The following is a 27,664-nucleotide window of genomic DNA, read 5'->3' as shown; positions in this document are numbered from 1 at the left end:
TGCATATTTATAATTTTCTGTTTTCCATACATCATTTATCTATGCATTTTAGGGTAGATTTTTTTAACTCATATAAAAAATTCCATCCTAATTTTAATATTTAGCTAGCCACAAATGCTATCACTATAGCAAACAGTATGCTGATGTTCACAGAGAATGATGAAATAAAGGTACACACAAAACCGTACTATTACGCTAGCAACTGCTCTGCATATTAGCACCGTCCAGTACAGCACCACATGGAGCCATTCGGCACCTGAAATATGGCAGATGTACTACGAATATAAAGTACATGTCTGATTTCTAAGACTTAGGATAGAAAGAAGAAGAAAACAGATTATCTCCTCAATATTTGTTGTATTTATTACATACTGAAATGACAATATTTTGGATAACTGGGTTAAATAAAATATATTCTTTAAATTCATTTCACCTGTTTCTTTCTACTTTTTGCAGGTGGCTACTAGAAAAATTTAAATTATACACAGAAGACTCACATTGTATTTCTACTGGGAAGCACTGATATAGATGAGCCTAAGAATATGCCTCATGAAAATTAAATTCAGGACAAGATTTATGATCTAAATTACAGCATAAACTAAATGTAGAACTTAAATAAATTTTCAGTATATATATAATTAATTCCAAACTCTTCCCCAACTTCCCTCACAAATTACCTTTGATTAGTGACTCTTCATTTCTAGAGCCATCTGAGAAGCTTTTTTATCAGCATGTGCTGAATTTAAAAGATTTCCTTTATTTTCCACAAGTTGACAAAATCTACTTCTATAACACACTTAGCAACTAACCTTCATCAGGAGAACTAGACGAAGCGTGGAAGTGTGCAGAGCATCACTGAGCAGACCATGCTTGAACACACTTGCACTGGCAATCGAGTGCCAGCGCTGGACCCAGCCTCTGGGCCTTTAAAGCACAAAAGCTGATGTCCACAGGCCCCGGAGCAAAGGGCCTCACGGTTTACATTAGACTGGGAGCCTGGCTTTCCACAGATAAAACAAATGACACTTGCCTCATTACTACCTAATTACTAAACACACTTCCAGAAGCCAGTAGCCTTTCTGCAGAGATCAATAAAAATGCAAAGCCAGAAGGCAGAAGATACTGAAATGCATTCTGAGAATTCCCACTAGAGAGGAAGAAGAGAACAAAATCCTAAGGAAAAAACTTAAGCTCAGACGCAGTGCCTCTGATATTTTTCTACTCAAAATGAGGTGCAGCAGCACCACGGTCATCACCTGGGCATTTACCAGAAATGCAGGATCCCAGGCCCCACCCAAACCTAAAGAGTCAAAATCTGTCTTTCGACAGTGTCCATGCGGATCTGCACAGCACACACAGAAGCCAATACCAACCCACACAAGAGCCGGAGACCTTGTCTCCTTAAATTCTTGCTGTTTATCGCCCACCTGTGGCCCTGTGGTTGTTATCTGTAAACATAGGGCCATTGTGTGTGCAATGACTATTTTGTTGACTAAATATATTCTTGGAAAACCCAGGGGATTTCATACCTGCTTAAAGAATGGGGGGAAACCTGTGTCTGAGATAAAATCAGGAGAGCAGTGAGACATCACTACTCACATATCTGGATGGCCAAAATCCAGAACACTGACAACACCAAATGCTGACGAGGCTATGGAGCAACAGGAACTCTCGTTCGCTGCCGACAGGAATGCAGAATGTCACTCTGGAAGACAGTTTGGCAGTTTTCTTACAAAACTAAACACTCTCTAACCAGACAATCCAGCAATCCATACGATGCTCTTTGGTACTCATGTCCACACAAAAACCTACACAAGGATGTTTACAGCAGCTTTGTTCATAAATGCCAAAAACCTGGAAACAACCATACTGTCCTGGGTGAATGGATACATCAATTTAGGTACATCAGACAACGGCATATTATTCAGTGCTGAAAAAAATGAGCACTCAAACCATGAAAAGACATGTGAAGTGAAAGTGAAAGTCACTCAGTCGTGTCCGACTCTTTGCGGCCCCATGGACTATACAGTTCATGGAATTCTCCAGGCCAGAATACTGGAGTGGGTCGCCATTCCCTTCTCCAGGGGATCTTTCCAACCTAGGGATAGAACCCTGGTCTCCTGCATTGCAGGCAGATTCTTTACCAGCTGAGCCACAAGGGAAGCCCAAAGGAACCTTAGATGTGTATTACTAAGTGAAAGAAGGCAATCTGCAGAAGGCTATACACTGCATGATTCCAACTACATAACATTCTGGAAAAGGCCAAACCATGGAGATGGTAAAAAGATCAGTGGTTGCCAGAGGCTGGAGTAAAGGGAGGGATGAAGAGGTAGAACAGAGGGCTTTTTAGGGCAGTGAAAACATTCTACTGTTATGAAGGGTACATGTCATTATACATTTTCCAAACCCAAGAATGCACAGCACCAGGAGTGAACGCAAATGTAAACTGCGGACTGGGGGTGATCATGTGTCAGTGTGGGTTCATCTCTTGTAACAAGTGTGCCATGAGATGGGGATGCTGGTAGTAAGGAGGCCATGCGTGTGGTGCTGGAGGCATGTGGGGCACCTCTGTGCCTTCCTTTCAGTTTTGCTGTGAACCTAAAACGGCTCTTAAAAAAATGAAGTCTAAACAAAAAAGTCAGCAGGTACTGAAGTGTGTGGGCAGAGTGTACCTCAAGCCCATGCTCACTTTGCACAACTAGGAACTCCCTTAGGCTGAAAAAGAAGAACAGACACTATCCATACCAAAAAAAATATATATATATATATATATATATTTAAAAAAATAGAAAAAGGTTTGATTTTTGATGGAGATGGGAAGATAACTTTGTATGTTGAAAATACAGACTATACTAACAAACATTGGTGTTTACAATAGTAAGCCAAATGATTTTAGCAATTTTAAATTAAACCAGAGTTAATTTTTGCTCCTTGGAAGAAAAGCTTGCTCCTTGGAAGAAAAGCTATGAGCAACCTAGACAGCATATTAAAAAGCAGAGACATTACTTTGCCAACAAAGGTCCGCCTAGCCAAAGCTACGGTTTTTCCAGTGGTCACGTATGGATGTAAGAGTTGGACTACAAAGAGAAGAATTGATGCTTTTGAACTGTGGTGTTGGAGGAGACTCTTGAGAGTCCCCTAGACTGCAAGATCAAACCAGTCCATCCTAAAGGAAATCAGTCCTGAATATTCATTGGAAGGACTGATGCTGAAACCCCAAAACTTTGGCCACCTCATGCAAAAAACTGACTCATTGGAAAAGACCCTGATGCTGGGAAAGATTTGAGGCAGGAGAAGAAGGGGACGACAGAGGATGAGATGGTTGGATGGCATCGCTGACTCGATGGACATGAGTTTGAGCAAGCTCTGGGAGTTGGTCACGGACAGGGGAACCTGGAGTGCTGCAGTCCATGGAGTCGCAAAGAGTCGGACAGGACTGAGCAACTGAACTGACTGATTTTGGATAAGAATTATGCTACTACATGAAAGATCATTCCTTTCTTCCTCTTCACTGTCTTTGCCATCAGCAAACATGCTGCTACTTTCCCCATTTTAAAACCTTTCTTGACCTCATTTTTCCCTTCAGCTGTGTTTAATCACCTTCCCTTTACAAGAATCTTGAAATACTTGTCACAGTTGATGTTTCCATTTCCTACTCCTGTTGTATCCTGATTCCTCACCATCAGTTGTAGGTCCCCACAACTCCACCACAAGCACTCTGTCAAGCTTACCAATGACCTCCCACCACTAAATCCCTAAGTCAGTTCTTGACCTCGACTGACACCGTACTTCCCTCTTCAGCATCTGACTCATCCTCCTTGAAACAGTTTCTCCACTTGGCTCCCAAGACACGGCCCTCTCCTAGTTTTCCTCCTATCCCATCAGCAGCTTTTTCTCATTCTCCTTTACTGGTTCCATCTCATCTCCCCAAGCTCAGTGCAGAAGTGGCCCAGGTTCTTGCTCCTGAACCTCTTTTCTATCTACACTCACTCCCTTATGGGTTTCAACCAATTTCATCCATTTCATACATTCTGAGCTCTCCCAGATGTTTATCTCTAGCCAGACCTCTCCTCTGAAATCCAGACTAGCATCACTGCTGCCCACTGGGCATCTCCAAAACTGAGCTCCTGGTCTTTCCCTCCAAATCAGCTTCTCCCTACCCAAGTTAATCTAACTCCATCCTTCAAGCTGCAGAGGCCAAAACCTTGCTATTCATCACTGACTCCCCTCACTCACATCTCACATCCAGTCAATCAGGAAATCTTTCACACTTTATCTTCAAAACAAATCACACTGGTCCAAGCCATCACCATTGCTCACCTAGATTATCACAACAGTTCTGCCCTTCTCCACTTAGATCTAATCTCATGAGACACAATAGCAGCGCATCCTCTTAAAAGATAAGCCAGATCCTGTCGCGTCTTTATGTGAAATCCTCCACCAGCTCCTCTGCTCACTCTAACAAGCCAAAGCCCTTGGAACAGCCGACAGGACCGAGGGGCCTTACAGGAATTGATATCTGCTCTCCTCCCTGCCTACTCCACTCCAGCCACTCTAGTTTTGCAAGTTCGAAGAAGGTGGGAAACATGCCTAGGCCTCAAGACTAGCACCTGCTGGCCTCTCCTCCCCCAAGACATTCACATGACTCCCTTCACCTTCTTCAGGCCTTTATCCCAAGTCACCACAGGAAGACCATTCTTGACCATCCTACTTAAAAATTCAACTTCCTCCCAATTCCTAACCCCTCTCTTCTGCTTTATTTTTCCCCAAATTACCACACACACACATACACACACGATCTGTCTCACCCTACAAGAATATGAATTTTTGGTCTATTCTTTTGACCACAGTATCCTCAGAAATTAAAATAATGCCTGGCAGATAGGAAGCATCCAATATTTGTCGAATGAGTATGTGAATGAATGACACAACAGTAATACAGAGCTGCATATGATCTAGGATAGTATATCTTGTAGCCTTACAAAAGGGTTTTATTTTAATAGGACACTTTGTATCCATATACATATTCAGATATTGTAGGAAAAAAAAAAGCTGCCGAGACTTGATAATTAAATTAACCTCATAGAAAACCCGAATAACTGCAAAGAAACAGTTCTCTAAACCAAGAGATATGCTAAAACACTCTCATATACAAACTCTACCTCTTACTTCACCAGAACACACTGAAAGATGGGTCTCAACATGTACACCCTTCCCGAAGCAGGTGAAAGTCACCAGGCCAATGTAATGGACTTTGATTTAAGTAACAGAGAAACTATGACACCAAGTATAAGGCACTTAATGTTTTAATGATGTATAAAATCTGGGTGTAACCTGTTTTCAGTGAACCTCTGTACTTGGGTATGAGACAGAAATGTGCTGTTATTATATTGTACTTCAGTAATGTGTTAATTGCTCAGTCGTGTCTGACTCTTTGCAACCTCATGAATTGTAGCCTGCCAAGCTCCTCTGTCCATGGGATTTCCCAGGCAGGAATACTGGAGTGGGTTGCCATTTCCTTCTCCAGGGAATCTTCCCGACCCAGGGATCAAACCCATATCTCCCATATTGCAGGCAGACTCTTTACTGTATGAACCACCGAGGAAGCCCATACTTTGATAGTGCGTCACTTAATAGATAGATACTGGTGGGTCATATTTTTATAAACCACAGTTTTAAAGTACTTAAAAGTTTCTTCTGGGTAAAAGGAAAAAAAAATTTCAAAAAAATTTAGATGCAGAAATAAATTATTCATGAGTTTAGTAAGTCTGTATACAAATAGAAGTTGTATGAGGCCGATAAAAGTCAAAAGTGAGTCTAAAACAAATGGAGAGTATCCTAATTTCTCTTCCTAATCAATCCTCACATCCTCCATCAGGTCTGCCTTTGTTTCTAAACTTACATATACAGCTCAGGCTCTCCCCACCCTGTACTTAGACACCTCTGAGATGCCCAGGTACCTGTAAAACATCCCTGATGAAACCCGTCATAACTCGGTGCTCAGGCTTAGTGACTGAGGCTTTGGCAAGCTCCTGAAATTCTGCTCCCATCACTGAGCTGATGGTTACCAGGAATCAACTGTGTTTGTTTCCAAACTGATTTGGAAGCATATTAAAAAGCAGAGACATTACTTTGCTGACAAAGGTCCATCTAGTCAAAGCTATGGTTTTTCCAGTGGTCATGCATGGATGTGACAGTTAGACCATAAAGAAAGCTGAGCAACCAAAGAATTGATGCTTTTGAACTGTGGTGTTGGAGAAGACTGTTGGAGTTGGTGATGGACAAGGAAGCCTGGTGTGCTGCAGGCCATGGGGTCACAGAGTCAGACGCGACTAAGCAACTGAACTGAATTGAACCAAATTGATTTATGCCAATATCGTGTAATCTAATTAAATAGTACGTAAAGAGAAGGCAATGGCACCCCACTGCAGTACTCTTGCCTGGAAAATCCCATGGATGGAGGAGTTTCGTGGGCTGCAGTCCATGGGGTCGCTAAGAGTCAGGCACGACTGAGTGACTTCACTTTCACTTTTCACTGTCACTCATTGGAGAAGGAAATGGCAACCCACTCCAGTGTTCTTGCCTGGAGAATCCCAGGGACGGGGGAGCCTGGTGGGCTGCCGTCCATGGGGTCACACAGAGTCGGACACGACTGAAGCGACTTAGCAGCAGCAGCAGCAAAGCAATTATATGTGTTTATAACAAGAAAGAGTTGTTTCCACAAAAGCTAAATTTCTAAAAAGCTTTAGAAATAAGACATTCAATGACCATAAGAGAATTCTACCAAAAAGTGGTTTATTTTTAAATAGAGGAATAGGGCTTCCCAGGTGGTGCTAGTGGTAAATACCAGCCGGCCAATGCAGGAGACATAAAAGACGCTGGGTTGATCCCTGGGTTGGGAGGATTCCCTGGAGAAAGGCATGGCAACCCACTCCAATATTCTTACCTGCAGAATCCCATGGACAGAGGAGCCTGGGAGGCTACAGTCCATAGTGTCACACAGAATTGGACACGACTGAAGCAACTTAGCAAGCATGCATACCAAGAAATTATTACTATTATCCTGTTAATCGACCTGTGAACTCTTTTGATATATAATGATATTATAAATTAAAATATTTTCTAACTAATCACAGACATATTTATTTTAGTAGAGTTTCTAAAATATAGACCTTAACTACTCTGAAGCTATCAAATTCTTTTAAATATATAAATATCTTTATATACTAATAAAATTCAATTAAAATATATAAGTATTTTTAAAGTAAATACATCTTTACTTAAGCTCCAGCTTTAGAATATTATGCCGTGTTTTATTAGATTTCTTTTCCCCAAATAGAACTCATCAATACAGAAGACAGTCAACTGACATATAAGCCACACAAGGAAGGTAGGAAGAAATGAGTCAAGAATGAAAAACAAATATGATGAAATCAAAAGAGTGAATAAATCAGGTCCCTGAGACCGTTAATAACTGCACCACACAGACCGAGTCCACACCTTTAATCTACTTCTATCAAACGTGTCTGCCAAAAGGGAAAGACCTGTGTAAGGAAATTCAGTTACACACTGCTCTTATTTTCTGTGCCCTAGGCTGTTATTTACAAGAAACTGTCATAAAAGTCACACCTGGAGCACTAAATGCAGCCCATGAACGCTGTCAGCAAAGTGGGAAAAATTCCATCTACCCAAAGCAGGAGCTGCAACAAGACCACACAGCAAAGCAAACGACGATCAGGTCAGAAACCTGCCAACTCTGGAAATTCTACTCCACCACGTGACCAGGGTCAGTATCAGAGCACCTCTTCTGTCCATACATTCCTGAAAGGTTCTTAGGCTTAGCAATTCAATCGCCTGTGGTGTTTAACTCATTCATTGAACAAACATTTATAGAATGACTACCATGGGCCAAAGCACCATTCAAAGTGCCAGAATTTTCCTCCTGGCTGCCACACTGCGTTATCTACAGGCAATCACAGTATAGGGAACAAGAAAGACCAGTTTTACCATTTAACACCTGTGTGATTTTAAGAACGAAGATAATTCCACCTCCACCTCGTGCCCAGGTAAGGACACTATAACCTACCATCCAGGTCACATTTATTGTCCACTTACTGCTTTTCCACAGGCTCTAAGCTCTGCTCAAGCATTACTGAGGCCACAGTCTAACCACAACCTGCCTCTCACTTAGTGACCTAGGCATGTGAGTCTCCCCAGCTTTAGAATATTATGCTGTGTTTTATTAGAGCTAGCCCAACCTCACAGTCATCAAATCCTTTAGGAGACCCTGACCACCCATGCAAAACAAGCGAAGTGTAAGTAATGATTATGTAAAATTTGATCTAGGGCTTCCCAGGTGGCTCAGTGGTAAAGAATCCGCCTGCCAAGCAAGAGACGCAGGTTCGATCCCTGGGTTGGGAAGATCCCCTGGAGAGCATGGCAGCCTATTCCAGTATTCTTGCCTGGAGAATCCCATGGACAGAGGAGCCTAGCCATGGGGTCACAAAAGAGCTGGACACGAGTTAGCGACTAAACAACAACAAACTTTGATCTATTTTTCTTTCCATGACTTTTTCTCCCCCTGGGTTTTACAGAGATCTGTATGGCTATAGAAGGCCGCTAGGGATTCAGCAGTGGTAAGGAAATGGGAACACATCTTAAAGGGGAGGAAAAGGGGAAGGTGGTGGCAACCCTATGACTTGAAAGTGTCTGTGAAGCTAGTTTGAATTTTGATAGTGGAACCATCTCTACTCTGAGAGAGGAAGGGAAGACAATGTGGGTTGCGCTGGATCAAGATCAGTAGTTCTGCAAGCAAAGCAGTCAGACAGGCTGGATCAGCTCTTCCAGAATCACCCTCAGTGAGGGATGTTTGCCACCAGGGACCACACCCATTGAAGAGTCTAATTAAGTTCTAGGGGCAACCACTAAAAGGCCCTGATTATCACCAGCTTAAATCAGAGTTTCTCAAGTGTCCCGATCTTAATCACCTGGGGTGGTTATGAAAAGGGACGCCTCAGAACTAAGGGACCAGACCTGCAGGCAGCCCTAAGAATCTAAAACCGGGGGACTCCTGTGATAGGCGAGTTTGGGAACCACTATTCAGACCGTAAAATGACAGGACCCAAAAAGACCAAGAGCAGTCTTCTAGGCAGAGTGTCCTTTTCCTTTCAAGCAATTCTCTAATCCAAGAGGAAAGCACCATTTTCTGCACATAAAAGACTCCAAAGAACTGACTTCCAAATTTCCTTTCAAGACACATAAAGGTCTCAAATCCTGAGCTTTACTTTTCCCTTAAGTAGCTTAGACAAAAGTTAAATCCATCCCTTTTTCCAACCAGAAGTCCAAAAGAATGATACCCGTTACACAAATCACTTTACAAGTTAGTGTGTTGACGGACTGCAGCAAATACGCGAGGACCTAGAAGTGTGTTAGGCCTACCCAAGCTTAAGATAAAGAACTCACTTCCTTCAAAGGACAGTAACAAGAAAACGAAAAGATAGCCCTCAGAATGGGGGGAGATATTTGCAAAGCATATACCTGACAAGAGACTTGCGTCCAGAATATATGAAGAACTTTTTTACAATTTAATAATAAAAAAAGAGACACTGATGTCTAGAACAGTGTTATGGACCCTGTGGGAGAGGGAGAGGGTGGGAAGATTTGGGAGAATGGCATTGAAACATGTAAAATATCATGTAAGAAACGCGTTGCCAGTCCAGGTTCGATGCACGATACTGGATGCTTGGGGCTAGTGCACTGGGACGACCCAGAGGGATGGTATGGGGAGGGAAGAGGGAGGAGGGTTCAGGATGGGGAACACATGTATACCTGTGGCGGATTCATTTTGATATTTGGCAAAACTAATACAATTATGTAAAATTTAAAAATAAAATAAAATTTGAAAAAAAATAAAAAAATAAAAGCCATTTAATGAAAAAAAAAAAAAGACAAACCAATTTTTTAAAGGGCAAAGGATCAGAATAGACATTTTTTCAAAGAAAGATACACAAATGGCCAAAAAGCCTATGAAAAGATGCTCAATAACATTAGGGAAATAAAACATGAGGAAATACCACTTAATACCCACTAAGATGGCTAACGTCAGAAAGACAGGAAATAACACATGTGGAGAAAGGGGGATTCTAGGAGTCTGCTGATAGAGATGTAAAGTGGTGCAGCCCTCATGAAAAACAGTTTGGTGACTCTTCCAAGGGTCAAACACAGAGTCACAATACGACCCAGCAAGTTCACTCCTAGCTACACAGCCCACAGAAATGGAAGCATACATCCCCACAAAAACTTGTATGTGAATGTTCACAGCAACATTATTCCTAAAAGCCAAAGGAGGGGAGGGACCACTATCTGATAAATAAATAAAACATGTTCTGGCTATTCATTTGAATATCACTCAGCAATAAAAAGGAAAGAAGTACTGATACATGCTACAGCATGGCTGAGCACTGAAAAACGTTTTGCTAAATGAAAGAAGCCAGTCACAAACAGCCACATGTTGTGTGGTTCCGTGCGTGTGATATGTGCACAGAAGGCAGAGCCATACGACAGAAAATAGGACAGCGATCCCTGGGTCAGGGGATGGGGCACCAGCAAGATTACGGGGCAACAGCTAATGGATCCCAAGTTTGTTCGGGGTGATTACTGTACTCTAAAGTCCACTAAGAGGATGAACGCACAACTCTGTGAAGGTACTGAAAATCAGGGAACATATACTTTAGATGGACGAGTTGTGTGGCATGTGAATTTTATCTCAGTACGATTGCTTTAAAAAAAGAATCCCATTTAACCTCCATGAGCCTCAAATGCATCCTCTGAAAATGGGGATACTACCTAGCTTGCAATATTGTAAAGAATATATAAGAAGATGTAAATTCACATACACAGACACACAAACACACACCCCGCTTCACACAGTGTCTGGCAAGTATGTTATTCTTCCTCCTCCTCCTATCCCCACATTTTTGCAATGTTATGCCTTGATATCACTGTGCTTTCACCACAAGTTAGAAAACTCAAAATAATCATGTATTCCAACAGAAGCCTAACCTTGAGAATCCTCTCATGAGTTCACACCTGCTATTATACTCAAGGCTACCTCCCACATGCCTGACCCCGGAGAAACCCCAGTGTCTATAAATGTGGCTATTTACCTTCCAGACTGAAAAGTGTTTGGGGATAAAAAAAAAGTAAGGTTTTTTCCCTCTAGTCTGTGGTCTGAAACACCTCTACTAACAATGCAGCTTTAAAACTAGGCACACCCCTTGCCATGCTGTACAAGACTCTCTCCTACTCAGCTTTATCTACTTCAAAAATCTACTGGACCTCAGAATAGCTTTGGGGTCCCAGGAAAGGCCTTAGCCACTTGGATATTCAGCACTCCCCACCTGGAGACGGACTGTGATGCTATGCAGGTTCAAGGGCGTCTGGGAGCTATGCAGCTATCCACAGCTTGAAACGAAGAGGTCAACGGCAGTTCTCTTAGGATCTCTGTTACGTTCTCAAACAACTCACAGCCAGCTCTTGAATGTATATAATAGTGAATCTCAGCCAGGCACTCATTTTTCTGTTTTATCAAAAACTTTTCCTCCATCTTGCTGAGGCTACCTGTTACACAAAGTATTTTTTTTTTTTTTTTTTTTCCGCCTGTTGAATACATTCTTCTTCTCACTTGCAGTGATTCTGTCTTCACTTTCATTTCCATTAAAATCCCATGCCTCTGTATCCTCTCCCTGCTCTGGGACCCATCAGACATGATGGCGTAAACATGTACAGAAGTAGAAGCTTAGCAAAGCCCAGTCAGTAAACATACCATAAGCAACCAGATGGCCCAGTGGGAGATGCCTGCCCAGGACCAGGACCACCACTGCCACCACGTAAAGCATTTCTGCTCTGCAGCTGCTGCCCCAATACATTAGCCACGAGTCACAGGAGGCTACTTAAGCTCACGGAAATTCAATAAAATTTAAAATTCAGTTCCTAAATCTCACTAGCCAAATTGCAAATGCTCTCGGTGGCAACACGCAGCTACTGACTGCCACATGAGGCAGCACGGATATAAACGAATATAAAGTCGTGTTGAACAATACTGATTTGGAGGCAACTCACTGATTCTAAGAGGATTCTATGAAAGAGTTCTTAAATACAGTAGTTTCAATATTTACAGGCTGTGAGGTTTGACACTCAGAAATATGGCCCTGGTTAACCTCTAAATGTTCTTGGCAGGTTTTCTGAGTGGTCAGTAGACAAGGCTTTTTGGAGCCCAACAAAGAGCTTGGCACATGGTAAGTATCAATACTTAATATCTGCTGCATGAATGAATGACTGAACAGCATATTAATATCTATAATTCGGTTTCTGCCATAATATACTTACAGATGCTCGTGGAAAACAATGGAATTTTTTTCCCTCCATGGAAGACTTGCATGGGGAGAAATAAGCATCAGGAGATGGGGTAGCAGCTCATGGACCCTTTGGAGTCAATAGAAATGAAGCTGAGGGACGCCCCGGTGGTCCAGTGGTTAAGACTTGGCCTTCCAATGCAAGAGGTGTGGATTTGATCCCTGGTCAGGGGGCTGAGATCCCACACACCCCGTGGCCAAAAAGACCAAAACATTTTAAAAAAGAAGAAGAAGCAAAGAAATGAAGCTGAAAAGCATAAACATCTGTCCAAAGGGAACTTTGCTATTCAAGTGAAAAGTTTCAGACCCAAGGACACATGTTGCTTCTTCAAACACACACTACTTGTGCCTTTTAGAGGCACGCAGGTCCGGTCGGAGACCATGCTCCGGAAGGTCACACAACCTGATGCCATTTCCCAATATAATTTTGCTAGAAAATAACATAATCAGAAAGGCAGCAATCGTCCAATTACATCGTCTGTGCCACTGACTGTTACGCCCAGATTTCCCCTTCCGTCAGAGTCCTGTGACTCAATCCACGCTACTGTGCTTACCAAATAACTTCTTGGAAAGTAAGAGTTGTTGAAAAATGAAATTCAAAACAGCCTGTAAGTTATCATATGCAGAGAAAAGCAGTTCCACTGTTCCTTAACCAATAATCACGGGAAGGCCAAACAAAAGAAACTACAGCTCCGTCTATTTAAATGTTTCCACTTTAATTGTCCACAGACTGAAGAGCCATAGGAAGAACCAGCTTCATTTCTATAAGTCGCTTTTTCTCAGCAGAGGTCTGGGAACAGAAGGCAAGAGAATGGGGGAGCAACTGCCACGTGATCTTCTTATGACTGCCCTCGGCTCAGCCCCTCACCGTCCTCCTATTGTTTCAGACCCCTCTCCCAACAACCTAAATCCCAGCTCCCTAGAAGAAAAAAAAACAAGGAAAGCAGACTGATCCTCACACATATAGAAAACTCTAGGTCACTTCTACTGTGTGACGTAACTGTAAGTCAAAATGGGCGAGCTTTACATTCAGTTTCAAATGGTGAATCTGCTTTATTTGAATTCCAATTAAGTACTTATAACTATATGGAATTCCTTACATAATCCCTTTAGTATCCTTTTAGACACTGCATTTTTGAAGGAAAAATACACAGTTTCCATCTCTTGAGCCAAACAACAATCCCGCTCCCACCATTTAAGCCAATAGACATATAAAATAATGCTTGCTGACAAATTAGTCATCCAATTTCAGATTCCAAGACCCAGAGAATCTAAATACGAGAGCCAAAATCCTGCAACACACAATGCTAACTTTGAGGACATAGAAGCAGAGTGGTGGTTAAGAACACTCGAATGCCAAGTTTAAATCTCAGCTCTGTGGCTTATTTAGCTGTGTTAAGTAACTTCTCCAGACTTCAGACTGGAAGTAATGACAGTACTGACCACACGGGGCTATAATGGGGACTAGAGGTAACCTGTGTTAAAACAGCAACTAGATCTCAATAAACTTTAGCTGTGATTGTAACAATGTATCATGCTTGAAAATATCACATAAAATAAGCATTTTCCCAAAAGTCAGGCCATCATTTGAAACTTAAAGGAAAATGCTGCTTCTCAGACAACCTATCTGAAACTGCTGCTAGTGCTAAGTCACTTCAGTCATGTCCGACTCTGTGTGACCCCAGAGACGGCAGCCACCAGGCTCCCCCATCCCTGGGATTCTCCAGGCAAGAACACTGGAGTGGGTTGCCATTTCCTTCTCCGATCTGAAACTACTATGTAAGAAAAAAGCCTTCAGCTCAGGTCAAAGTGTTCATTCTCCCACTTACCCTAACCTCAAAGATAAATTTCCCACAATGTCCATCAACATGTACAAACTATTCTGACTTATCTACTGGTCTATGACCAGAGAAAAGCGAGTTTCAAACTATTAATAATAGATGGCTGTTCCCAGTTAAACGAGCCAGGAGAAATGAGCGGTCAGCCACGGCCAGGGCCTGGTGCTCCCACGGAGGCAGGGGAGAGAAGCTGGTGACTCCCTTCCTTACATCACAGGTGTCCCCAAAAGAGAAAGCACCCCACCACCTCTGTGTCCTGGAGTGTCAACAAAATTCTGTCCACTGGCGCCAACAAGGCCCCAGTTAGTTGACCTTCTGGGCACAGTGGAAAACAAGGACTGCAGGGACACGTGCTGTTTTACACAAATAAGATAGCAGAAGCAAAGATTCATTATTAGCGTTGGGAGTTATCGCCTTGTTTTTGAATGAGGCATGGGAATCCAGTAAATGAGCTTAAGAGTAACTTCACTACATGCTGGAAGTATCTTTCCTCTCCCCTCTCCCCACTACCCCATTCTGCAAAGTGCAACAGCCATTCACATTACCGCTGCAACCACTACAACCAACACTATTTAAATTGGAGTGTGTGAAAAATGTCTTTGGAAGATGGACACATAACTCAGAAACACGGAAAGGTACAAAGGGACACACACTCACAAAAAAATAATGCTACTGCTAAAATTCTTTCCAGCAAATCTCTGAAACTGCAAGTTCAGTTCAGTTCAGTCGCTCAGTTGTGTCCAACTCTTTGCGACCCCATGAATCGCAGCATGCCAGGCCTCCCTGTCCATCACCAACTCCCGGAGCTCACTCAGACTCACGTCCATCAAGTTAGTGATGCCATCCAGCTATCTCATCCTCTGTTGTCCCCTCTTCCTCTGCCCCCAATCCCTCCCAGCATCAGAGTCTTTTCCAATGAGTCAATTCTTCGCATGAGGTGGCCAAAGTACTGGAGTTTCAGCTTTAGCATCATTCCTTCCAAAGAACTCCCAGGGCTGATCTCCTTCAGAATGGACTGGTTGGATCTCCTTGCAGTCCAAGGGACTCTCAGGAGTCTTCTCCAACACCACAGTTCAAAAGCATCAATTCTTCAGCGCTCAGCTTTCTTCACAGTCCAACTCTCACATCCATACATGAGCACTGGAAAAACCATAGCCTTGACTAGATGGACCTTTGTTGGCAAAGTAATGTCTCTGCTTTTGAATATGCTATCTAGGTTGGTCATAACTTTCCTTCCAAGGAATAAGTGTCTTTTAATTTCATGGCTGCAGTCACCATCTGCAGTGATTTTGGAGCCCCCAAAAAATAAAGTCTGACACTGTTTCCACTGTTTCCCCATCTATTTCCCATGAAGTGATGGGACCAGATGCCATAATCTTCGTTTTCTGAATGTTGAGCTTTAAGCCAACCTTTTCACTCTCCTCTTTCACTTTCATCAAGAGGCTTTTGAGCTCCTCTTCACTTTCTGCCATAAGGGTGGTGTCATCTGTGTATCTGAGGTTATTGATATTTCTCCCGGCAATGATAGAATACTGAAAGAGGAACTCCCCAGGTCAGTAGGTGCCCAATATGCTACTGGGAATCAGTGGAGAAATAACTTCAGAAAGAATGAAGGGATGGAGCCAAAGCAAAAACAATACCCAGTTGTGGATGTGACCAGTGATAGAAGCAAGATCTGACGCTGTGAAGAGCAATATTGGATAGGAACCTGGAATGTTAAGTCCATGAATCAAGGCAAATTGGAAGTGGGCAAACAGGAGATGGCAAGAGTGAACGTCAACATTCTAGGAACCAGCGAACTAAAATGGACTGGAATGGGTGAATTTAACTCAGATGACTATTATATCTACTACTAGGGCAGGAATCCCTTAGAAGAAATGGAGTAGCCATCATGGTCAACAAAAGAGTCCAAAATGCAGTACTTGGATGCAATCTCAAAAATGACAGAATGATCTCAGTTCGTTTCCAAGGCAAACCATTCAATATCACGGTAATCCAAGTCTATGCCCCAACCAGTAACGCTGAAGAAGCTGAAGTTGAATGGTTCTATAAAAACCTACAAGACCTTTTAGAACTAACACCCAAAAAAAGATGTCCTTTTCATTATAGGGGACTGGAATGCAAAAGTAGGAAGTCAAGAAACACCTGGAGTAACAGGCAAATTTGGCCTTGGAATACGGAATGAAGCAAGACAAAGGCTAATAGAGTTTTGCCAAGAGAAAACACTGGTTATAGCAAACTGAAACTGCAAAGAACACCACAAAACACACAAGCTGTCCAGGCAGGGACGCCCGGAACAAATGCTTTGGCCATTTCCTCCGGATCGTGCACCACCCGACACTAAGGTTCAGCTGATTTAACTGTGAAAGAACTCCAGAAGAGCTGAGTGGCAGTAGTCAACATGGAAACGCCTCCACTTATGGCAAATGGAAGCCAAGGACCTCTCTCCCTGATCACAACTGCACGGTGCGTGTCTGCTAAGTCGAGTCAGTTGTGTCCGACTCTTTGCGATGCTACGGACTGTCGCCCACCAGACTGCTCTGACCGTGGGATTCCCCAGGCAAGAATACTGGAATGGGTTTCCATGACTACACAGGGGGAGCCCTAAATGCTGAGAACCACAGAAGCAGCAGTGATGGGACGTGAGACTGGACCCCAAGGTCTATGAGCCTGAATCACATGTTCAGGTGAGGGGGCTTTGGTCACCTCCTGATCACTAGATTATTTCTCAGACTGTCTAAACTTCAGTCATGTCTGAATTCATTTCTAAAAAATTGAGGATCACCATCCATTACTCATCTCCTGCTGCTGCTGCTGCTGCTGCTAAGTCGATTCAGTCATGTCCGACTCTGTGCGACCCCATAGACGGCAGCCCACCAGGCCCTGCCGTCCCTGGGATTCTCCAGGCAAGAACACTGGAGTGGGTTGCCATTTCCTCCTCCAATGCATGAAAGTGAAAAGTGAAAGTGAAGTCGCTCAGTCGTGTCCGACTCTTAGCGACCCCATGGACTGCAGCCTACCAGGCTCCTCTGTCCATGGGATTTTCCAGGCAGGAGTACTGGAGTGGGGTACCATTGCCTTCTCCTAACCCAACCCAAATCCAAAGAAATAATCTTTTCAGAATTGCCAAATGACAACAAAACCTCAGATAAACCTCAAACAAACCAGTCTGGAGGCCAAAGTACATACATATTTTAACATTCACACAGTTTTTGCCTCGGCACTTCTTAACCAAGACTGGGATTAATCCATTACCACACTGGAGTCTTAGTTTATGAATGATGTCAGATGACTCCAGAATGTCCAAGGTTGGGGAGGGTGGGGGCGGGGAAATCAACTCTAAAAGGAGTAATGCTTTAGACACGTTTTTTTAATATAATGCCAGGCTAAATCCCACTCATATTTTCCATCACGGTCAGCAAACAGATAAATATCAAGGTTTTAGAAAGTGAATAGAGCCATTGATGGAAAGTTTCTCTGAATTTTTCTTTTTCAATGAGCTAATTTACTGTCTTATGTTTATTTCCAAATTCCCAAGGTATCTCACTTTTATAAGGGCTGGTATTTAATGAAAAGCAAAATTTAACCCCTTAATACAACGTGGATAACAAAGCATGTATTATTCTTTGGTCATTAACGAACAGTGTTAACAAAACTTTTTATAAAGCCAGCACTCAGTCAGATCTGCAAATAAAGCTTCTTACACTTGCATTTTTAAAAACAACATACAACTGTGGAATTTCGCCTTAAAATACCTCCCCCATTTAATGACCAGGATGAGTGTTGATTCACATAACTGAGAGATGTTCAGAGGTGAAGCTGAGAGTAAATCACTGAATAAGGAATGCATGTACATGTTTAGGCATGAAACCATAAAATGCTGGGGCTGGAAGGCTCTGAGAAAGCATCTATCTACCCAATCCTCTTATCCTACACAGGAGGAAATTTCAGTTCCAGAGGTTAAAGGATGTGCCCTAGACAGAGGCTGAAACTCATCATGTCAGTGACAAAATCTACAAGCCACGTGTCTAAGTAATTTTCACCATACCCACTCTGCTCCATTTAGTACGAAGTGTATATTAATGAAGTATCTCACAAACAGCCTCATAGATTTTTGATATGATTCGTGAGTGGATATAGAAAGATACAGAAGAATAGAGCTTCTAAAAATTGTCTGGGAAGGTGTTCATTTGTTTTGCTTTACTGTGATTGTGATGTTTCTGTTGAGCATGCTGCGCTTAGTGCTGAGGACGAAATCAACGACTTTTAAAAAGAATATCCCTTGATCTGTGAATACTCTAAGGAAGGATGGTCCAGTATTTCTTGAAAGAAGCCCAGAGAGCGCATTTGCTCTCCTCCTGTGAGGAGCATCCTTTCGCCCCCACCCGACCCTCCCCTTCAAGGTCCATCCAGAGCTGCCAGCAGAGGCCGTCCAGGCCCTCGGCTCCCAGAACCAAGCCTTCCTCCGCCTTCCTCCTTCACATCTCCACCCAAGCCTCCCGTCCTAGAAAGCAAACTCCCTGACAGCAGAGAGCCAGTCGCGCTCACCGGGCTACCAGGCTCTGCAATATCCAGGTACAGCTCTTGAATGGAAGCGTGTGCTGCCAGGATCCGTCCCAAGGAGGGGCATTTTCCAGACCTCCTCTTCCCTACACCAGTGCCTGTACCCACTCAGGAGCGAGTCCGGCGTGGAAACCCCCGTGTCCGTGGAAGGCGGACCGACAGACAACACATTTACCCACCAGGCCCCCCGACAGCACTCTAAACCCACGTCCTCCGAGCGGTGCCTGGTTTTTTCACGTCTCGCAGCATCATCTGCCGGAGCTCCGGGCATGAACCCGTGGGCAAAGTTAAAGGCGAGGAAAACCGGAGGGCCGCGACGCCTTCCGAGGCTCGGAACCCGCCCCCGTCCCGCGCCGATCGCGGCTGGGCTACCCGCAACCCAGGCGAGCCGGAGCGCCCGGCGCTCCGCCGACCGGCTCCTCCCGCTTCCCTCGCCGCCCCGGCCTCGCGGCTGGAGAGCGGGGCTCGGCGTGAAGCCCCCGAGCCGCCACCCCACAAGCGAGCCTCCCGGCCCCTCACAAAGAGGGGCAGAAAGGAAGCCGTTCCCGGGACCCGGGACCCAGTCGCCACGAAGCACAGCCGGCCCGACGGCCGCCGGCCGCCCGCCCGCCCGCCGGATCGAGCCTCACCGCGGCGTCTCTTCCTTCCATCTCCCATCGCCCGCCGAGCCGCCGGAGCCGCGGGCGCCACGGCGAGAGGGCGGGCGACCGGCGCGCTCTTTGTCGCGCTCCGGGGACGCCGGCGGGCGGCGGGCTGCGGGCGAGGAGCGCGCTCCCTGGCGGAGGCTGAGGCCCGTCAGCGGCCCGGGGACGGCGGGGGAGGGGCAGGGAAGGGGAGGGGCGGGGCCCTGGGAGAGGAGAGGGAGGGGCGAGCGTGGAGGGGGCGGGGCCCTCGGGGGGGAGAGGGGGGATGGGAGGGAGAGTAGGACGGGGGCGGGGCCCGGAGAAGGGGGAGCGCCGCGGGAGGGGGAGGGGAAAGGGAGGGAGAGAGACGGGGGAGAGGGAGGAGTCCTCAGGGGGAGGGGAGGGGGCGGAGCCCTGGGGGAGGAGAGGGAGGGGAGATAGTGGGGAGGGGGCGTGGCACCGGGGAAGGAAAGGGGGAGGGGGCGGGGCGGGAGAGGGGGCAGGAGAGGGGGCGGGGCCCCGGCGAGGAGAGGGAGGGGAGATAGTTGGGAAGGGGCGAGCGGGAAGGGATGGGGCCGACGGTGGGAGGGGCGCCGGAGGTGGGGGCGTGCCCCACAAGGACGCGGGAAGGGGAGGGGCAGGCCGGGGGCGGAGAAGTGCGGGGGAGGGGCAGGCCCGGGGACTGGGGGCAGCACGGGAAGGGACAGGGGTGCGGGGAGGTGGGCGGGGCCCGGGAGGGGCAGCCCGGCGGGTGGCGGGAAGGGATGGGGTGCCGGGAGGTAGGCGGTTTTCGGAGAGAAGGGGAGAGAAGAGGGGAAGGGGGAGAAAAGCGGGAGCGGGAAGAGAAGGGGCCGGGCCGGGTCCCGCGCGGCGCTCGCGGTCGCCGGCCTCCAGCGGAAGCCTGCCTGTTGCTTCGCCGTCTCCCTGAGGAAAGCGAGCGGCGCTTCCGACGGAGTTTGCAGTCAGGAGGCGCCGTGAGGGGAGCCTCGAAGGGGGCGGCGTCTCCCGCGGTCCGGGGTCTAGCGCCGACGCCCTCCCTTGGGTCGGAGCCGCCGGGCGGGGCCCTCGGGGGTCAGTGTAGGGGGTTGCTCGCCGGCGACCCGCCGACCCTTTCCGAGTCCGGTCCCTCGAGGCAGATCCCGCGCTCCGGCCACGGGCCGTGCCGCCCCAAATGAGAGCCTGCCGGGGTATCCCGGCCTAAACTGCAGTTTCCTACCGGAGTGCCTCAGGCCGAGGCCCTTTTCCTCTTTCCCTCGAGCCTTGAGCGGCAGAGACCCGCGCTGGGAAAGGTCCGCTGGGTGCGGACCTAAACCCCTTTGCGAGGTCTGTTACCTGCAAATACCGCGCTCAGTTCCTGAATAAGAACCCCGCGCGGCCGGCGGCTCCATGCTCCGTAAGAGTCCTAGGACTTTAAAGTCTGGCTTCTGCGGTGGTAGAAGATGCGCAAAGACACGGGAATGACTAAGGTGGCCAAGCTGTGAGTGGACATGGAGGATCAGGTTCTTTGGTGGCCCGAGGAGCCCGCCCACCAGGTCAGGGTGCAAGGGGCCCTTGCGTCCCCTACTGTGCCTCGCCCCTTCTTCCACAGCTACCAGTCAGCCAGTGGTACTCACCAGCGGAACCAGAATGAGGGGGTGCATGCATTTATACAGATCCATTCCAGCGTCTGAAAATGATCTTAGTCCACGCTCCCCTGCCAGGGAAGAAGTTTGATCAGATGTGTAGGTTCCGCCTGTAATGCGGGAGACCTGGGTTCGATCCCTGGGTTGGGAAGATCCTCTGGAGAAGGGAACGGCTATCGACTCCAGTATTCTGGCCTGGAGAATTCCATGGACTGTATAGTCCATGGGGTCGCAAAGAGTTGGACACCACTGAGCGGCTTTCACTTCGCTTTCACTTACTTGGGCGTATTTCTCCCTTATGGATCCCCCCTCTTACAGAATGACACAAAGAAGACAGTACCTGTGTGCCTATTCTCAATAAACTCCCACCTTCCTTGAACCTCGAGGTCTGATGATTTTGTTGGCAAACAATCAGATGTAAAACCAAGTAAGAAATGCAGTTGCTACCTGGGGCATGAGCACTGACCTGGTGGCCTTTACCTGGAAAATCAACCAACACTCATAAATGGAAGAAGGTCAGCATTTTGAGCTGAATGTAAAATCATGCCAACTATACACAGACATAACTTCATAGAAAAGGCAGAGCAGACATAGATTTGCAGGAATTTACTAGTTAAGGGAACTGGGGATAGACACATAATCAGAGACTGTTTCCTCGATTATAGAAAGAGGGTGATAATAACATGAAGAATTATTAGCATGACAAGTTATGTAAAGTTCCTGGTCCATGGTAAATGTTAAAGAAAGGCATTTCAGGGCATCCCTGGTGGCTCAGTGGTAAAGAATCCACCTGCCAATGCAGGAGATGTGGGTTTGACTGATCCAGGAAGAGCCCCTGTGCTGCGGAACAACTGAGCCCATGGGCCTCAGCTATTGAGTCTGCTCTCTAAAGCTGAGGAGCCACAACTACTGAGCCCTCCCTCTGCAGCTACTGAAGCCCGTTTGCCCTGGGGGACTGTGCTCTGCAACGGCAGAAGCCACCACGATGAGAAGCCCGCACACCACGGCTCCGCAACTAGAGAAAAGTCCATGCAGCAGTGAAGACCCAGCATAGCCGAAAATAATTAATGAAATTATATTTTAAAAGAGGCATTTCCAAAGTTAAGCAACAGAAACATTGTCATCACAAAGGAAACTTTTTTCCTGCCTGAATCCAACATGTTTTAAGATCTTACTTACAAAGCTGATCACGTCTGTTAAATAATCATTCGTTTCTCCCACCTTAAATGATCAAAGACATAATGGTTGAAGATTCTGATCAGCACAAATTAGCCAGTGTTGCCACTTCTGAGTTGATAAAGTCCAAAGCAAATCAAAAAAAGGTTGACCTCTCATTTTGCCAGACCGTATTTTGTGTGTAAATGTTTTGTTAGGCTTCTTGAAAGATTGGAAATAAAGGATGAATTCCCATTTCCACTACTCTAGCCCCGAGAGATCCCAGGCACCCAGCTCAAAGTTTCACAGTTGTGCTCAAGTTCATTGTCAGAATACACAAACATCCACCTTGTAAAAGTAGAAGGAGGCACCCAGCCAGGGAGCAGCAGGAAAGAGGCGGGGGCTGCTCTGTCATTACCCCAGTCTTCCTCCACCAACTCTGCCCATGAGCCCCGCGGTGTATTATGCAAAGAGAAAAAATAACAGGCCAGGCATGAGTTACTGGAGGCCAAAAGAAGAAATGAAAAGGAAATTGAAATTCTCTCATGCATGATTCATGCATACAGTTAATCCCCACTATTTCTGAAGACCAGTTTGAAGTATCAGATTGTATAATATTTTTTCTTTCTTTCTTTTTTCTTGGTACAAGAATGAAGACCTATTTAGAATGGAAACAAACTTCAATGCAAATTTCTAAAACTTGACAAGTTCCACACACACCACCAAATCCAGAAAAATCACAGATTTTTATTAATTAACTTCCTAAAATACCTTTGCAGTACTTTTCCCCGGTGTGTTTTGGCTGCATACTCTTGATCATTTCTTTGGAATGACTTTTTTTTAGCAGTTTCATTGAGATGTAACTCATACACCTCACCCACCTAGACCGTACAGTTCAATGTGTTTTAGTATATTCACAGAGTTGCACAATCCGTTTTATAAAAATTTTATCACCCCAGAAAGAATGCTATATGCTTAGCAGTCACTGCTCTTTTCTTTTAATCCCCTCAGCCCCACACAACCACTAAGCTTTTTTCTATCTGTATGGACTTGCATCTTTCTGGACTTTTCATGTAAATGGAATCATGCACTACGTGGTCTTTTCGGGAGTGATTTCTTTCACTTAGCCTAACATTTTCAGTGCTCATCCATGATCAGCATATATCAGAACTTCACTCCTTTTGTTGCCGCATGATATTTCACCGTAAGGCTAGGCCACATTTTATTTACCCATCCATCAGCTGATGAACATTTGTGTTGTTCTACTTTTTGGCTTTCATGAACACTGCTGCTATAAACACTCCTGTGCAAGTTTTTGTATGGATGTTGTATTCTCATTTCTCTTGTGTAGAATTCATAGGTCATATATAACTCTGTTTAATTTTAGTGCCAAGCTGTGCATCACAGTGGTTGCACCATCTCGTATTTCCATGTATGAGGGTTCCAAGTTGTCCGCATCCTAAGCCAACACTGATTATTGTCTGTATTTGATTATAGCCATTCTAGTGGGTGTGAAGTAGTAGAATAATCCTATAACAACATTTCCTATGGGTAAAATAAGAATTTTCTCCAGCATAGTTAATCAAACATCGTTGGGGTTTTTTTCTTTTACATTTTAAAAGTTCCTGTCTCACATTCATTACTGAAAATAACATGCACGATTTTAGTATGTTGTCAAATTTAAGAAAACATCTCACATTTATTTCATATATGAACTGTAGGATTTGGGGACATTTCAAGTTTTTTAGGCAATGATTAACATTAAGTGCTCTTAAATCCATTTTTATTAATATTATTGTTTTTTCATTTCCTAGATGTCAGTTATTTCATGTCAAAAGAAAATTTTTCATTGTGATCTATGGTTCACTCTTGTTTATTACTTGAATTCTCAAACAATAAAAGAGTCTTAGAACATGCATTTTTTTTTTTGGTTTTTATTTGAAATATAGAAACAACTCTAACCTCTACAGTATTTTCAACTAAAAGACATCTTACACATTAATGATATATCAATTGTATACCTATAACGGATATGTTAGGTTGAAGAACAGTATCTTGTTTACTGTCAAATTCCTAGTTTCTAGCACTGTGTCTGGTCCATAGTAAAGGCTCAATGAATAACTTTTGAGTTGAAATTTACCATTATCCAAGATAGAATATCCAGTTATTTATGTACTATTCAATTACACATACACAACAAATATTCATCTCAAATACACAAGCTACAATCATGTTGTCCTTGAATTTTAGTAGCCCAAGGTAAAACTAAGAGGGTGTGTCTAGGGCAAAATTCACCGAGCATTTGACTCTAATGAATACTGAATGGATGCTGGGTGGATAAGAGGGTTGGCAGACAAGAAGCAAAGAACACAAATGCAGTCTGTCTGCGTTGGTGGTTTCAGAGAGCATGGAATCTGAGGACAGTCAAGGGGGAAGTGACATGGACCCCCTGTGGTGCCTGCACAGAAATGTTAGCTCACAGGCTGGACCCAGTTCACCTTTTCCCCAGGATCCAAATAGGTCAGCTATACCTGAGAAGAAGAAGAAGAAACACAAATAAAGAAACACAAACATTTCAGCTTATTTTTTATTGTCTCTCTCATGGACAGCTACTCTTTATGCATTCATATGACCAGTATTTCTGGAACATCTACTGTGTACTATACTAGGTATAGTTGATGGACTTTAGCAGTAAATGAAACACTGCTGTCCTCACTGAGCTTACAGTCTCATGAGTTTGAAAAAGACAGAAAATAAGTAAGGTAAGTTAATATTTATAGGACATTACATGGCGATAAGCATTTTAGAGAACAATAAAACAAGCAAAAGCAATGAGGGGTAAGGACCATGGGTGTGCGGAGTGGATGGTTGCAAAGGGTGTTTGGGGAAGGCTATCCATGCTGAGAAAGGGAAGTCTCAGTGAGGACAAGGGGGCCAGCGTGCCAGCCTTGTAGGCGGGGGGTAAACTGCCAGTGCAGAGACCACCGCAACAATGTCAGTGCGCCAATTGCTGTGTGAGTGACAGGTGGTGGCGGGAGGTGTGATGTGTGCGGTCTCATGGGCCACTGTGAGGATCCAGGCTTTTAACCGACTTTGGAAGCTTTTGAGCAGAGGAGCAGTGCAATCTGATTTGTGTTTTACCAGGATTACCAAACCAAGACAGCGTTTTAAAAAGCAGAGACATCACTTTGCCGACAAAGGTCCATATAGTCAAAGCTATGGTTTTTCCAGTAGTCACGTCCAGATGTGAGAGTTGGACCGTAAAGAAAGCTGAGTGCCAAAGAACTGATGCTTTCGAACTGTGGTGTTGAAGAAGACTCTTGAGAGTCCGTTGGACTGCAAGGAGATAAACCAGTCCATCCTAAAGGAAATCAACCCTGAATATTCATTAGAAGGACTCATGCCTGCAGAAGCTGAAGCTCCAATACTTTTACCACCTGATACAAAGAGCCAACTCATTAAATACCCTGATGCTGGGAAAGATTGAAGGCAGGAGGAGAAGGGGGCAAAAGAGGATGAGATGATTGGACGGCATCATCGAGTCAATGTACATGAATCTGAGCAAACTCGGGGAGATAGTGAAGGACAGGGAAGCCTGGCGTGCTGCAGCCCATGGGGTCGCAAAGGGTCGCTAAGGGCAGAGTCGACTTAGCGACTGAACAACAAGAAGAATTATCTTATATGGGGCATTGGCAACAGGGAAAAGAATTAGGAAGCTAACGCAACAATTCAAGTCGATGAGGGTGGCAGAGGCCAGGGTGGAAGCAGAGGAGGAGATGAGAAATGTTCAGAATCTGTCATCTTTTGAAGGCTGGGCTGACAGGACTGGTTGATAGACGGAGGGTGGAAGAGAAAGAGAGCCAAGGATGACAACAGGGATTTGGAAGGGAACTGCTCAAGATGGATTTGGTGAAGTGAGCTGGGAAGACTATAGGGGGAGCCGGACTGGGCAGGGGAGGTCAGCCCTCAGCTCTGGACAGGGTGAGTTACAGGCACCTTTTAGACTGACAACCAAGCAGCAGTGCTGCATAAACAGCAGGAGATCAGAATTCAGGGAAGAGCTTGGTGCTGGAGCGATTTGCAAGTTAGAGTAGAAATGGTATCTACATCCATGAAATGGGAAGAGATTACCAAAGGAGTGGATTGGTAGAGAGAAAAGAGGAGAGTCCAATGCAAAGCTAAGAAATTAGAGAGATGACTAAGAACCAGCAAAGGAGGCTGACAAAGTAGGAGGAAAGCAAATAGATGTTCTTCAAAGGAATATTTTCAGGTAATTTTTACATGAAACTTTTTCCTCTCAAGTTTTCAATGAGTAGTTTCTCTGTCTTCATGCCCTGCACCCTGCAATCATCACTTCTCTTTTTTATCACCATGCCCATTCCATCATTTTCAAGAAAAATGTAAAAGTGTGTTTATACCTATAGTTCTAGCAGTTTCTCACCTTGTCTCAAGCTAATTTGTTATACCTGACCTAGTTAATTAATATTTGCTATTTTTGTACAAAAATAATTACCTCTAGAATTCACTAAAAAGATACTTGATTCATACAGAGGTTTCCAGGCTGATAGAAATTAATTATTAGTTATTTTGTAATTAATTTATTTTTGTTACAAAAGAAAAGAACTGCCAACCACACCTTCTAGGAATTATAACAAGGAAAAGCTAATGGAATCAATATTCACATTAAAACCAGGTTGTTGAATAAGTTCTATCCTGATGTGACCAGAACTGTCCTCCACAATTGTTTCATTCGGTGGGAGACACTCTTCTCTTCCATTAAATGAAAACTTGGCAGGCCCAGAAATAGTCCAGCTCACTCTAGACACAGGGTTGATTTAGTAATTAAAGGGTCCTGTCCGAGAGTGCCCAGACTTCACCTGGCACCAGATCTTCTTTGCTGCTCAACTGCAAGCATGCTCTGGAAGGAGACAGTGGGTGACAAGCTCTGCTCCTGTTCTTCAGCTCTGGCTACCTCCAAAACACCTCCTCTTCTTCCTGAGATGCTCCAGGCCACCCCATTGGAGAGACCCCAAGAAGGCTGACCCCATGCCAGCTCTCTCGCACGTGGACCATGTCTGGTCCATGAGAAGACTCATGGCCCCTGCTCAGCAACTCTGGAAGCTCAAGCTAACCCCAACCACAGAGCAGGGGGTCTCACGCCCTGCCCCCAGAGCACTCAGCTCTCCCTCACACCGAGTTTCCCGGGGGACCACAGTCTCCGTGAGCTTTCCGGTCTGAGTGAGACCACCATCCTCAGCGCTTTCCAGCTACAGGGGACAGTTTCAAATTTCTCCAGTGGGTCCCTTTGGAGTCCCTTCACTAGGCTTGGGGTCACAGAGTAGAACCTTCCACCTTCCCCTAATGGGGAATAGAAGCAGGTGACAACTCTAGTCACCATCTGCTCCCAGTCTCTTCATAGCGTTCCTGTTAATCACTCAGTCGTGTCCAAC

At 45.0% G+C, this 27,664-nt stretch overlaps 1 protein-coding gene across 8 annotated transcripts in view; it reads right to left on the bottom strand.

Annotated features, from left to right (window-relative positions):
• The window catches only part of PSD3 (pleckstrin and Sec7 domain containing 3), a 492,229-nt gene that overhangs the window by 403,821 nt on the left and 60,744 nt on the right, over positions 1-27,664 (bottom strand). Inside the window, exon 1 of one of the 8 annotated variants that reach the window (XM_019953428.2) lies at positions 19,444-19,585. The exons of 6 other annotated variants lie outside the window; for them this stretch is intronic. In XM_019953428.2, coding sequence (XP_019808987.2) covers positions 19,444-19,464 — 21 coding nt within the window. In that variant the 5' untranslated portion in view covers positions 19,465-19,585. Of the gene's footprint in view, positions 1-19,443; positions 19,586-27,664 lie in introns of those variants that run through there. One more of the 8 variants, XM_070781670.1, reaches the window with a different exon arrangement.

This window comes from Bos indicus, chromosome 27 (assembly GCF_029378745.1).
Source record: "Bos indicus isolate NIAB-ARS_2022 breed Sahiwal x Tharparkar chromosome 27, NIAB-ARS_B.indTharparkar_mat_pri_1.0, whole genome shotgun sequence".
NCBI lineage: Eukaryota > Metazoa > Chordata > Mammalia > Artiodactyla > Bovidae > Bos > Bos indicus.
Note: the sequence above shows the minus strand (reverse complement) of the source record. Positions and strands in the feature narration are given on the sequence as shown.